At 40.6% G+C, this 14505-nt stretch overlaps 3 gene segments (V, D, J or C); 1 reads left to right on the forward strand and 2 right to left on the reverse strand.

The window, feature by feature from the left end:
• Nucleotides 1-6226: 6226 nt before the first annotated feature.
• Nucleotides 6227-6887, reverse strand: LOC124400998. The segment is given in 2 exon segments: nucleotides 6227-6734; nucleotides 6833-6887. Coding segments are annotated over 2 exon segments (369 nt in total).
• A 209-nt stretch (nucleotides 6888-7096) lies between these two features.
• LOC124400996 lies at nucleotides 7097-12445 on the forward strand. The segment is given in 3 exon segments: nucleotides 7097-7143; nucleotides 7768-7780; nucleotides 12001-12445. Coding segments are annotated over 3 exon segments (312 nt in total).
• On the reverse strand, nucleotides 10286-11093 carry LOC124400997. The segment is given in 2 exon segments: nucleotides 10286-10940; nucleotides 11039-11093. Coding segments are annotated over 2 exon segments (378 nt in total).
• Nucleotides 12446-14505: the final 2060 nt, after the last annotated feature.

The following is a 14505-nucleotide window of genomic DNA, read 5'->3' on the forward strand; positions in this document are numbered from 1 at the left end:
GTCAGTATTCGATCCACTGCCACTGAAACGAGCTGGAGTTCCTGTGTATAAGCTTGTAGCGTAGATCAGGAGTTTAGGAGCTTCTCCAGGTTTCTGCAGGTACCAGGCAAAAAACCATTATACACTCTGCTACTGGTTTTACAGTTGATGGTGACTGTGTTTCCTGGAACAACAGTTTGCACTGAAGGAGTCTGAGTCACAGTCACCTGACCTCTGGATCCTGTAGAGAAACATAGATTGTGTTTGTATGCTGTAAAGTGGTGTAGAATTAGTATGAAATGAAGTGTGTGAGGCTGTGAGTTGATGTTAAACTCTCACCTTGAGTCCAGAGGGCCAGTGTGCAGATGAAGACGCTGATCAAAGTCATGGTTGCTGTGGGTGAAGTTGCTGATCAGCAGCTCTCAGTCATGAAGTGTTCAAGTCACAGGACTATAAACACTCACAGAGCACTGAAGCATGGACTGCTAATGCAAAGTGTGTGTGTGTGTGTGTGTGTGTGTGTGTGTGTGTGTGTGTGTGTGTGTGTGTGTGTGTAAAACACGTTTTCTTTTCTCTCAGTTTATTATTAGAATCTGACTGTGCATCAATGGAGAAGATGAAGAGCGAAACATCTATAGCTTCTTAATGATAAATTTCATTAGTCATATGATCCATGAATGTATTTATTTATTTATTTATTTATATTTTTTATTGAAATAATCACAGCATTGGATGTTTTATGATGTCACACTGCACCCTGGTGGTGACTCCTGTAAATGTAGAAAGTTTAATAATCAGGGCTTTAACTTTCTTCTTGTATCTACAGTCCCTGACAAAAGTCTTATCTTATCTATTTTGTAGAAACACCTGCTATTAACCTGACTTCTAATTAATCAATTGGTGTTAGAAATAGCTATGCTAAAACCCTCCCAAATGATGTTTAATGCACTGAAATAAATTAGTTTCACTGAAAAAGATTTAGTATTTTGGACTATTTTGAAATATTTTCCTACGTTTTAAGCAGCTTAAACAATGAAGCAACTAATTTATGGATTTTTCCTGGTTTTACACAAACTGTCAAAAACTGAACCCATAACATTAGACCAATGAAATTTCAACAGAACGAAAAACGCACCTCACCTGTGTTCTGAGCTGCACGGCATCGGAGAAAAACTTCCACGGTGTTGATTTTAAACGACGATGGCAAAAGATAAACAGAGAAATACAGTAGTTGTGAAAGGAAGGATGAAGACAGTGAACAATGACTTTCTTGGTCGGCTACTGTTTAGATACAGTAACGTGTGAGTCTGGGTGAAGGAGAGCTCACTAACTCCAGTTACAACAGAAATCATATAAACACAGACAGGTTTCCAAAACTCCTGCTTTTTATTCTTGGCAACAGCGTTACGGGTTAGTCAAAGAAACTTAGAGATGAGCATCAGAAAATAATGAGCACATAATCCACAGACATCTGCACGCGCACACACACACACACACACACGCAGTAATGGAAGAATGCAGTGACATGCTGTTCCCAAAATGCCGCTCAACTCTTGAAGGAGCAACATATTTCACGTGTAATAGACACTGTCTTTCGGTAAAGCCTGTGTAAAGTTCATTAGTTTTAGTGTAGACACACTTATTTATGTTAAAAATAAAATGTTTGTAAAACTGGTCAGCTTTATAGTCCGATTACGGTATCATTTAATCAAGACAGAAAGGTCAAATTTTGGCAAAAGTTTTGTCTATACAGATATTAAACAAATTTACTGCAAATACAAAAAATATGTCAGCAAATTATGTAGTGGTGATGGAGATCCAAATTTAATATCTTGTATGACTTCCATGAGCTTGAAGGACTGCATCCATGTGGTTTGGCAAGGATTCATACAATTTATTGATGAAGTCATCAGGAATAAAAAGCAGTCTTGCATGCCTCCCAGAGTTCATCAATATTCTTTGGTTTCATCTTCCATGCTTCCTCTTTCATCCTACCCCACATATACTCAATGATGTTCATGTCTGGTGACTGGGCTGGCCATTCCTGGAGCATCTTGATCTTTTCACCTTGAGGAACTTTGATGTGGAGATGTGTGGAGCATCATCCTGCTGCAGAATTTGGCCTCTTTTATGGTTTAAATATAAGAGGTAGCTAAGATTTCTTATTCATATACATACTCAGTGAGGCACAAAGGCAGAGCAACGTTCCAGAGCAAGAGGCTGCATGACACTCTCCAGTAGGCAAGGAAAACTAGAGGGAGCTCTCAGCAAGCATCTTCTTCAGCAGGCCTCAGAGACTGAGCGATGCATTCAGTGGGGCTCGGAGACTCCCAGCAGGTTGTGGGGTCTAAAGGGTCAGCGGTCTCAGCAGATCTACTGTGGCCACCCAGGACAAGAGGTATACAATAAAGGGAGGAGGTTTGAGAAGATGATGTCTAAATCAGCACTAGACTACATGAACTATCAGCTCCTGCACATATCACATGACAGCTTCCTGTCACTCATCACTCACCAGGTGTCAGCGAGCACGGGTGCAACAGTAGGTGCAGAGTGACTTGATGGGAGGACCCAAATGCAGGATGCACACAAGGTTATGAAAAAAAAAGAATTTAATATATATAGTATAGCAGAGGGCAATACAGGGAAGCAAAACCAAAAAAACCAAAACAGTGCAAAAATCCATAAACTGGCAAACTAAGCAAAACAGGACAGAGCAAAAAGACAAACCGAAAAACAGTCCAAAGTCCAAAACCAGGAAAATAGGGTGGCAGAGAAGAACAGGGACAGGGACAGGGACAGGGATCAGGCTCAGGCTCAGGCTCAGGATACAGAGCAGGCAGGATGGCGAGACTGATCTCAGGGGCTAGGAAACCGGTAAGATAATCTGGCCAGGAGCTAAACTCTTGATTCTCCTTATATACCGGGAGGCGTGGGAAAAACGGCAAGATGGCCGCCGACCCGGAAGTGCGTGCCGCGAAACCGGAAGTGCGTGCCGCGAAACCGGAAGTGCGCGCAGAATGCCCAGGAGATCCTGACACCAGGTCCTTATTGCCCCAGTGTACTTAACAAGCCAAATTCAATTAGAGTTTTTTATGTTTGTGTTCTTTGTCAATATTTTGTTGATGTTTTCAGGTTCATGTGTTTTGCCTGTATTTCAGCTCAACATCTGGCTTTTGTGTGGTATTCATGCTTTTTGTTTATGCTGTTGGTTTTCTTTTTATTAGTTGTTTTGGCTTGTAATTATTAAATTATCTGCACTTTAATATGCATTCATTCAGGTTGAGGAGAAGCAGTTACTCACTTACAGAGATGTGCTGGAGAATAGACTGGTCTTAAATATCCTGACTAACAGCTGCATGTAATTCACATTAATCAGCACAGAGACTTCTGGGTAACTGAGCTCTTTGTAGTGACTTTATCTCACTGTAAAGGGTTTATTAATCAAATTAAATAAAATTTTATTCATCACATACACATACATACAGGGTACGACATGCAGTGAAATGCTTTATACGACGGTCCGGCAAGAGGGGAATAGGGTGGGGAGAAAGAAAAATAAAGTATATAAAGTATAAAACCTATATAAAATAAAATATAAGGTATAAAGGATATATAAAGATTGGTATGTAAACAAAGAGAAAAATGTATATACAAAGAAAATCCTTATGGCAGTAGACAGTGAAACAGTAAACAATGTGTACCAAAGTGTAAACAATAAACAATTTTAGTTGTGGGTTGTCCATAAAGTGTCCGTGTGCAGTATAGTGTGGTGTAAAGTGTCCATAAAGTGTCTGTGTGCAGTATGGTGTGGTGTAAGGGTCCGTAAGTGTCCGTGTGCGGTATAGAGTGACCATAAAGTGTCCGTGTGCAGAATGGTGTGGTATAAAATAAATAAATATAAAGTGCACTTTGCTGTGCAAGTCCAGAGTTTAAAGTGACGTGGTGCGAGAGGTGAGGTATGTACAGAGAAGAAGTGTGATGATGGAGAGAGTGGACCAACTTTTAGATCCTGGGTGTTTCCTGGTTTAAACACCGAATGGCCTGCGGGAAGAAGCTCCTCCTCATTCTCTCTGTGTTCGCTTTCAGGGAGCGGAAGCGTTTCCCTGAACGCAACAAAGAGAAGAGTCCATTGTTGGAATGACTGAGGTCCTTCACAATCTTCCTGGCTCTGGTCCGGCACCGTGTGCTGTAGATGTCCTGCAGGTCAGGGAGCTTGGTGTGGATGGTGCGTTCAGCTGAATGCACCACCCTCTGGAGGGCTCGTCTGTCCTGCATGGTGCTGTTCCCAAACCAGGAAGTGATGCTACCCGTCAGAACGTTCTCAATGGTGCAGGTGTAGAAAGTCTTTAGCACCTGAGAGGGTAGTTTAAAGTCCCTTAAGCGTCTCAGATGGTACAGACGCTGCCGGGCCTTCTTCACCAGGGTGTTAGTGTGACAGGACCAAGACAGATCCTGTGTAATGTGAACGCCCAAGTATTGGAAACTGTCCACTCTTTCCACTGGAGTCCTGCAGATGTTTAGCGGTTGGTATGACCACTCCCGCTTTGTGCTGAAGTCCACAATCAACTCCTTAGTTTTACTGACGTTCAGGAGAAGGTTGTTCTCCTGGCACCATCTTTCCAGGTTTTTAACCTCCTGTAGGTAGGCCGTCTCGTCGTTGTTGTTGATCAGGCCCACCACAACAGTGTCGTCAGCAAACTTGATGATGGTGGTGGAGTTGGATGTGGCCACACAGTCATATGTGTACAGTGAGTACAGCAGGGGGCTCAGAACACAACCCTGGGGAGCTCCAGTGCTGGGGCGAGGGTGGATGAGGTGTGTTTTCCCACCCGTACGGCTTGTGGTCTGTCTGTCAGGAAGTTAGAGATCCATTGACACAGCGGCTGGCTGAGTCCCAGGACCTCCAACTTAGAGGTGAGTGTGGAGGGAATTATGGTGTTAAACGCTGAACTGTAGTCCACGAACAACATCTTTGCATAATTCCCGTTTCTTTGGTCCAGGTGGCTCATCCTGGTGTGGAGGAGATGAACAATGGCTTCCTCAGTAGAGCGGTTCTGACAGTACGCAAACTGTATTATTATTATTATGATTATTATTATTATAGAATAGGAGTGATGTTAAGGAGGGCTTTGGGGGTGGGGAGCAGGTTTATCCAGATGTGTTCATTACATAATTGTTGTTTGTACACTGTTGTTTAGTGTAGCACCAGGGTTCTGGAGGAACGTTGTCTTATTTTTACTGTGTATTGTGTCCCACTGTGTATAGTAGAAATGACAATAAAAGCCTCCTGACTTGACTAATGAACTAATACTCAGCTTCTCTTCTTAGGATCAGACCCATTCCAGTGCACCTGCTATTACAGCTGCCCACTGTGTCAAACCTGACATGACAAACCTGATGTCCTTCTAATGACTAATACTAAAAGTCATCAGGAATCTGCTCACACCAAGACCTTGTATGATGTTTTAATGAGGAGATCTGAAAATATTAGGAGATTTGGTTCTCTGAAAAATGTATTATAGAGAATAAATTAAATCTTACATAAGAAAAGAAGAACATTTCTCTTGTTGATTGTAACAGGAAGTGAATTTGAGAGATTTAATAAAGACGACTAATGAAGCTTGTACTTGAACAATGAAAGGCTACGTAGGAGCTGAGAGTTTCAGAATATGTGCAGGAGTGAAATTTTCTGAAATGAAGTGAAAACACTGATCTGATTGTTTCTTAAAGACTGACAGTCTCACTTTCTCATATCATTCTGTAGATGAGAGATTCCCTATTGAGAGAGTTTCCTCTTCCTGGTGCTACTGTCACTTCTCACTTGTTTATTAAGGAGCTTCATCATTATTTTAATGTCCTGAAACACAGACTATAAAACAGGTGAAAGACTCAGAGCTGGATGGAAGATGATTCTGAGAGAATTAAAGGAGTTTGTGTGTGAATGTATTGTATTATTGTGTAAAGACGTGTGTTTTGTAGCAAAGATGATGAACAGTGTCATTAAATGATCTTGTGTTTGTGAAGGACATCTGTTGGAGATCTGAAACCAGGTGGAATCCCACACTAATCCTGAGACACTTGATGGATTAGAATTTTAGAATCTTGTCCATGTTCCTGTGTGTTCAGACAATATCTACACTGGTCCTGCAGCTGATAATAACAATCTCTTCTGAAGAAACACACAGAGACTAAGGGAGAATGAGAGACAACTCTCAGTGTCTCAGCAGTAGAATTAGTGCTTTATGGTTTTATCTGACTGCATTATGTGGTCATTAGTGTCACTGTGACATGCAGAAGAAATAAAGTGTGTTTTCTCTCATCCACAGTGTGTGTGATTGTGTGTATCACATCCTCCCCCTCAGCACCTGCAGTCTCTCCCAGCTGCAGCAGTGCTTCTCTGTACACTCTCACTGACCGAGGTTTTTGTACGATGCTCTAACACTGTGTGAACACATCACCACTATGGTAACTCTGACAGTAGTAATCTCCTGCATCTTCAGTCTGGACTCCACTGATGGTCAGAGTGAAGTCAGTATCAGATCCACTGCCACTAAAACGATCTGGAATTCCTGATTCTAAATCAGTAGCATCATAGATCAGGAGTTTAGGAGCTTCTCCAGGTTTCTGCAGGTACCAAGCGAGAGCATCATCACCATACACACTGCTACTGGTTTTACAGTTGATGGTGACTGTGTTTCCTGGAACAACAGTTTGCACTGAAGGAGTCTGAGTCACAGTCACCTGACCTCTGGATCCTGTAGAGAAACATAGATTGTGTTTGTATGCTGTAAAGTGGTGTAGAATTAGTATGAAATGAAGTGTGTGAGGCTGTGAGTTGATGTTAAACTCTCACCTTGAGTCCAGAGGGCCAGTGTGCAGATGAAGACGCTGATCAAAGTCATGGTTGCTGTGGGTGAAGTTGCTGATCAGCAGCTCTCAGTCATGAAGTGTTCAAGTCACAGGACTATAAACACTCACAGAGCACTGAAGCATGGACTGCTAATGCAAAGTGTGTGTGTGTGTGTGTGTGTGTGTGTGTGTGTGTGTGTGTGTGTGTGTGTGTGTGTGTGTGTGTGTACTGCAGTGTGATGGAGGTTTTAGAGTTTCATTAGAATGTATCACTGTGGTGGACTTTTGGTGGAGGCTCCAAACTCATGGTGAAAAGTAAGTAAAAGTTGATGCTCTTTATCAGTTACTTTAATGAATAAACTTCAGATAAACTGTAGATAAAAATGATGAGAGTTGAAATTGACATCAGATGAAGGATTGATGAGTAATTTATAACAGTATCATAAAGGATCCATAATAAATGTGTATGAACATTCAGCTGCTGTCAGGTCTATAAATGATACATTATATATGAACTATGCAGTAATGAGATTTTTGTTCGATTTCTTGCACATCATTAATTTCATTATTATTTTATTTGAACACAAAGACATTATTGAGATTCGACACCAGAATGAAGCTGAACAAAGTTCTAGTGGCTCCACGATGTAAAGAGGAATTAGGAAATGTTCTCCTACTGCTGGAACACATTTGTGCTGCTGCAGAGTTTCCAGTTTTGTCTCTATTGGAGTTTAGAGTGTTTACAGAATTCACTCAGTGAGAGTTTCAGTGTTGGAACCCAGTTTTAGATGCAGTTCCTGAATAGAAGTGAATGAAACATGAAATCAGAAAGAAAATTGATTCTGGTGTGCAGTTAAAATTTAATTTCTCTCTAAGAGCTTTTCTCACTGTCTAAACGTATAAAACCTTTCTGAAAGTGTGTGTGTTTCTCCTCTCCAGCTGCTCCCACCGTGTCTCTTCTCCCTCAGTCCCCTCAGCAGCTGTCTGAGGGATCGTCCTCGCTGCTCTGCCTGCTGTCTGGCTACTCTCCACAGGGGGCGCTGGTGAGCTGGACAGTGGACGGCTCAGTGGTGAAGACCGGCGTTCTGAACAGCGCAGAAGAAGAGAAGAACGGCCGTTACAGCCTCAGCAGCACCCTGACCCTCAGCAAAGAGCTCTGGGTAAAGGGGGAGGAGTTTATCTGTAAGGTCTCCCATAACAACGTGGATCATCCAGTCACGTTCAGAAAGAGTCAGTGTGAAGGCGAATAGATCCAAGCTAGAGTTTAACATAGAGCTGCTTCTGATCCATCTACAATAGAGTTTCAATTCTACACAACGCTGCATTTCTGTCTTTACTCTGTTCACTGTGCTGTTGCTCTTCCTGTAGTTTTTGCTGAAATAAAGCTGAGTTTTGGACGTTGTGTGTTTCTTTTATTGGAGTTAATAGTGATGATCAGCGTGATGAGAGAGTGGGATTAGCTGCAGATTCAGTGTGTGTGTTGTGCTTCAGTGAGTTTGACTGAAGGAAGTTGAACATCTGGTGAAGTTTCTGTTCTATTCTGGGAGAAATGAAACTATTTACAGTCACATTCATGTAAATATTATTTACACCTCTGTTACCACTTTTGGTTTCTGCAAAATGAGAATATAAATGTAGACCATTTACAAGTAAAAGAATAATCTAAAGCCTCAACAACAACCACAAGGTTAAAGAGCATGATGATACCAAATGGTAATTTATGTGAATAAAACAGAAGAGTGAACCTGAAAAATAAAATCAGCAGATGGAGTGCACAGTCAGCACTTCTGATCTAAAGAGAAAGCTGTTAAATATTAGATCTCATGAGTAAAGCTCAGAGTTTAACAAAAACAAACAGAAAATCAACTATTAAATGCCACTAGTCCTCCTGGGTATAATTATATACACCAGCCCCGTCTAAATGTCAGAGGAGGCAGTGTCACAGTTATTTATAATAGTTAACGCACAAAAAAAACCCACATTAGTAGTTTTTTACACCAACATAACATGTAGTTTTTAAAAAATGTCCAGTCAGTCATTTGTATTAATTATTATGTTTAGTTTCCAGGGTCCCATTCTGAGGATTTGTATTGTTTTGTTTCAGTATGGTGGTGTTTATAGTGCTGAGTTTGAGTTTGCTCACTTTTGCCCCCTATTGGAGAAACAGAGAATAGACTCTCCTATAAAAACTTTGTAATTCAATTGATGTCCATGAAACAATTTAGACTTCAAATTGTGGACTTTACATGGTTGACACTGTGGTCCTAATTCTAAAATTATACAAAATTGACAATCCTACAAGATCTTTTCTAGAGAGAAAAGACAAATTATGTCTTATGATGATTTACAGCCCAGAACAAACTACACACTGAGAATATAAAAAGTACAAAAAAACAACACAAAACAGCTCTTACGAGGCAAAATTCCTGCTCTACAAAAGAGAATACACTCACAAATACATCAGGAGTAAAATGCAGAATGATTTATTTGAAAGAAAAGAATAAAATGTATCAGTTACAGTGTAAAATATTAACACCTGTAACTAGAATTGTTGTCGTTTCTGTAAAACACTCTGTTTGAGTAAAATACACCATAATGTCATGCGTATCCACATACTTTGGTCTACTTCTTTATTATTTTATTACTCTACATTTCTTTTTGATAAGACATTCCTGTGACAGGTACAGATGCATGATGTGTCATTTAGAAATGATTCACAAACCATTTATATGATTCATGTGTCTCGTATAGTGATTGGACAGTATTGGACGGCTCGGTCTCGGACTGTTCAGGTGTATTACATTTTTTTTTTCATTACAAAACGAAGCCCTTGCTAATGCGAAGTCAACGCAAAGTTGATCAAATCACTCAGTTGAGCAGAATCATTTCAGTTTCTCATCATTTTATGATCTGGTTGTGTTTTGGAATACGATCAAAGAATTTGCATGAGTAGAAACTTTGTGGAAATTTGGCTCCTAAAAAACTCAGACATGAGCACAATAACTGTTATAAAGATCTGTAAAGCGCGAGCTTCTTTAAGAGACAGGAGCAAATCAGCCACAGGTAGAGGAAATGCCCTTTGACTCTTCATTTACAATGTAAAAAACTCATATAAAAGACAGGAACATGAGCAAACACTGATGTAGACCAAATACAAATGCAGATTTGGTTAAAGTATGTACAAATAATTAAATATATATGAGTAGTTATAACAATACATTACATACTGTATGTCACTTCTATGAAAGGGACGTCACAGACAGGATCCATTTACATCAGAAGGATGAACTCAGTAACTCAGACCAGCAAAGAAAGAGGTGAAAACTGTAGACATCATTGGGGGACTTTTTTACTTGTCTTTTACTTGTCAGTCTCAGCTCTTATAATGAGTTTATTTAATGAATATTAATGTTTTTAAAATAAAATATTATCTTTAGAATAATGTTTAATAATCATAAAGAAATGTTGAGTAAATTATATTTACAACAAAATATAAATATAATAAATATTTCCATAAGTCTGTAAAATGGGATGAAGATAATTATTGTGCAGTAAATCAGAAAGATCAGGAAATGTTTGTAAATCTACAGATGTGAAAGATGGACTCCTGTTACAGATGTGTTACAGATGTGTGTATTAGTGTGTTAGTGTGTTGTGTTTTCTCTCATCCACAGTGTGTGTGATTGTGTGTATCACATCCTCCCCCTCAGCACCTGCAGTCTCTCCCAGCTGCAGCAGTGCTTCTCTGTACACTCTCACTGACCGAGGTTTTTGTACGATGCTCTAACACTGTGTGAACACATAGTTACTACTGATCTCATGAACACTCTGACAGTAGTAATCTCCTGCATCTTCAGTCTGGACTCCACTGATGGTCAGAGTGAAGTCAGTCTCAGATCCACTGCCACTGAAACGATCTGGAATTCCTGATTCTAAATCAGTAGCATCATAGATCAGGAGTTTAGGAGCTTCTCCAGGTTTCTGCAGGTACCAAGCGAGAGCAGCACCACCATACACACTGCTACTGGTTTTACAGTTGATGGTGACTGTGTTTCCTGGAACAACAGTTTGCACTGAAGGAGTCTGAGTCACAGTCACCTGACCTCTGGATCCTGTAGAGAAACATAGATTGTGTTTGTATGCTGTAAAGTGGTGTAGAATTAGTATGAAATGAAGTGTGTGAGGCTGTGAGTTGATGTTAAACTCTCACCTTGAGTCCAGAGGGCCAGTGTGCAGATGAAGACGCTGATCAAAGTCATGGTTGCTGTGGGTGAAGTTGCTGATCAGCAGCTCTCAGTCATGAAGTGTTCAAGTCACAGGACTATAAACACTCACAGAGCACTGAAGCATGGACTGCTAATGCAAAGTGTGTGTGTGTGTGTGTGTGTGTGTGTGTGTGTGTGTGTGTGTGTGTGTGTGTGTGTGTGTGTGTGTGTGTGTGTGTGTGTACTGCAGTTTGATGGAGGTTTTTGTACAACGGTTTCATTAGAATGTATCACTGTGGTACACTTTTGGTGGAGGCTCCAAACTCATGGTGAACAGTAAGTGTGTTTTCTTCTTTTTAAAATTTAGGAAATGTATTTCTTTACTAATCACAAGAATTATTATATTTATAATTGTGTGATTGATATTTATTGTGTATTATTATGCTGTGATGAGGAAAACATTTCAGTAGAAATGTTGCTGAACATTCAACAAATCTACAATGATGATGTTAAATATGTAAGAATTCCACACTTGCTATAAATTCCACATGCAATAACTCTATAATAAACATGTCATAAATAGAGTTCCTTTGTGCTGATGTTAAATCCAGATGAAAGCTGCTGTGTGTGTTTGTGTTACACAATGAATCGTTCTGGAATCTGCTCCATTTGTATTTGCTGCAGTTCCACATGCTGAAGGTTTGAACTATAAAGTAATAAGACTTGTTGTGAAAAATGATGTTTCCCAGATAAATGATGGTGTGGAACATGTTTGTTTTGTCTCTGAACTGAAACTGATGTCAGACAATAAAGTTCTCAATGAAAATCAGTCATGAAGTCAGACTTTATTAGACTTAATGACTCTGTAAGATCAGGCAGTTCCACAAAGTTCCACAAATAGTTCTGATGTGTGTATGATGTGTGTGTGTTTCTCCTCTCCAGCGGGTCTCGTGGTGAAGCCGTCCATGTCTCTGCTCCCTCCATCCCCTCTGCAGCTGTCTGAGGGATCGTCCTCGCTGCTCTGCCTGCTGTCTGGCTACTCTCCACAGGGGGCGCTGGTGAGCTGGACAGTGGACGGCTCAGAGGTGAAGACCGGCGTTCTGAACAGCGCAGAAGAAGAGAAGAACGGCCGTTACAGCCTCAGCAGCACCCTGACCCTCAGCAAAGACCTCTGGGAAAAGGGGGAGGAGTTTATCTGTAAGGTCTCCCATAACAACGTGGATCATCCAGTCATGTTCAGAAAGAGTCAGTGTTAAGGCGAGTGGATCCAAGCTAGAGTTTAACATAGAGCTGCTTCTGATCCATCTACAATAGAGTTTTAATTCTACACAACGCTGCATTTCTGTCTTTACTCTGTTCACTGTCCTGTTGCTCTTCCTGTAGTTTTTGCTGAAATAAAGCTGAGTTTTGGACGTTGTGTGTTTCTTTTATTGGAGTTAATAGTGATGATCAGCGTGATGAGAGAGTGGGATTAGCTGCAGATTCAGTGTGTGTGTTGTGCTTCAGTGAGTTTGACTGAAGGAAGTTGAACATCTGGTGAAGTTTCTGTTCTATTCTGGGAGAAATGAAACTATTCACAGTCATGTTCATGTAAGTATTAATTACACCTCTGTTACCACTTTTGGTTCTCTGCAAAATGAGAATTTAAATGTAGGCCATTTAAAAGTAAAAGAATAATCTAAAGCCTCAAAAACAACCACAAGGTTAAAGAGCATGATGATAACAAACGGTACTTGGTTTGAAAAATACATAATACATTCCCCCAAAATAATTTGCAATTTAATTATTGTCAATGAAACAGTTTTTATTTTATTTATAATATGGACTTAAAAATCTTAAAAAACGGAACATTAGCAAAAAAGACAGGAACATGAGCAAACAATAATCGAGTCCAAATAAAAGCAGATTTGATGAAATTAAGTGATATTGACTAAAGCATATACGAGGTCACAAGACTGGTAGCCTTGAGATTCTGGGGTCTGAACCCCTGACATTCTGATCAGTAGCTCAGAGTTTTACCCACTGAGCTCCTACTTCCCATTCTGAGTTACTGAGTTCATCCTTCTGACGTAAATGTTTCCAGTCTGTGACGTCCCTTTCATAGTAGTGACATACAGTGTGTAATCACGTATCCTCATAACATCTAAGGGAGTTTTTCCTTGCCACAGTCGGAATGAGGCTTGCTCGTTATGGATAAATGCACACCATTCACCTTGACTGTTGATTTCTGTAAAGCTGCTTTGAGACAATGTCTGTTGTGAAAAGCGCTATAGAAATAAACTTGATTTGACTTGACGAGTGTACTGTTATCGTTTTTTACATATTTATTTTTCTCTTTACTTAGTTTAACCAAATCTGCACTTTTATTTGGACTACCCTATTGATTTCACAGGTAGGGACAGAGACAGATATACTGTCAGAAACACAAGTAGGGACAGGGACAGAAACCTGGACAGATATACCTCAGAAACACGGTTACGGAGAGGGACAGAAACAATTCCAGATATACTGTCAGAAACACAGTTAGGGACAAGGACAGATATACTGTCAGACACAGGTGTAGGGACAGGGACAGAAACAGGGACAGATATACTGCTTCAGACTATTTCACAAGATCTCCTGCCCTTCATCTCCACAATCATCAATGGCTCCTTAACATCTAGCTATATGCCAACTACCTATAAGCGAACAATGGTCAATTCCATCTTGAAGAAACCTGCTCTGGATCCATCAGACATAAATAACTACAGACGACAGTATCACTATTCTCCTTTCTTTCTAAATCTCTGGAAAGCACTGTTTTTAAACCAACTGTCTGTCTATCTCTCACAGAACAACCTCCATGATCCAAACCAGTCTGGCTTCAAAGCACATTCCACAGAGATGGCCCTTTTGGCTGTTTCTGAGAAACTGCATGCTGCTATGTCATCTGTACTTATCTTCCTTGACCTTTCAGCAGCATTCGACACACTTATCCACAAGACTCTCTTGTGTACCCTCAGGAGCAGGGGCATAGCCATCATTTCAAAAGTGGGGGGGGGCGAAATAACTTTTTATAAAAGGTGCGGGGGACATGTCCCCCCGCGTCCCCCGCGTAATCTACGCCCTGTTCAGGAGCCTCGGTGTCCGCAGAACAGCATGGGAATGGTTTGCTTCCTACCTAAATGGTTGCTGCCCCGTGCAGACTTACTACTGGTGTCCCACAAGGCTCGGGACTTGGTCCCCTCCTTTTCTCCCTCTATACCCACTCCACTGGTAAAGTCATATCCTTACCTGGGTTTACTTACCACTGCTATGCTGATGATACTCCACTCATCTTTCCTTTCCCTCCCTCAAATACCACAGCATCTGTTTGGATCTTGGCATGCTTAACAGACATATCTTCATGGATAAGTGCTCATCAATTAAATCTCAACCCCAGCAAAACAGAACTGCTGGTCATCCCAGGTGATTCATCTCCATGTCAAGATCT

The sequence above is a fragment of the Silurus meridionalis genome, chromosome 18 (assembly GCF_014805685.1).
Source record: "Silurus meridionalis isolate SWU-2019-XX chromosome 18, ASM1480568v1, whole genome shotgun sequence".
Classification (NCBI taxonomy): domain Eukaryota; kingdom Metazoa; phylum Chordata; class Actinopteri; order Siluriformes; family Siluridae; genus Silurus; species Silurus meridionalis.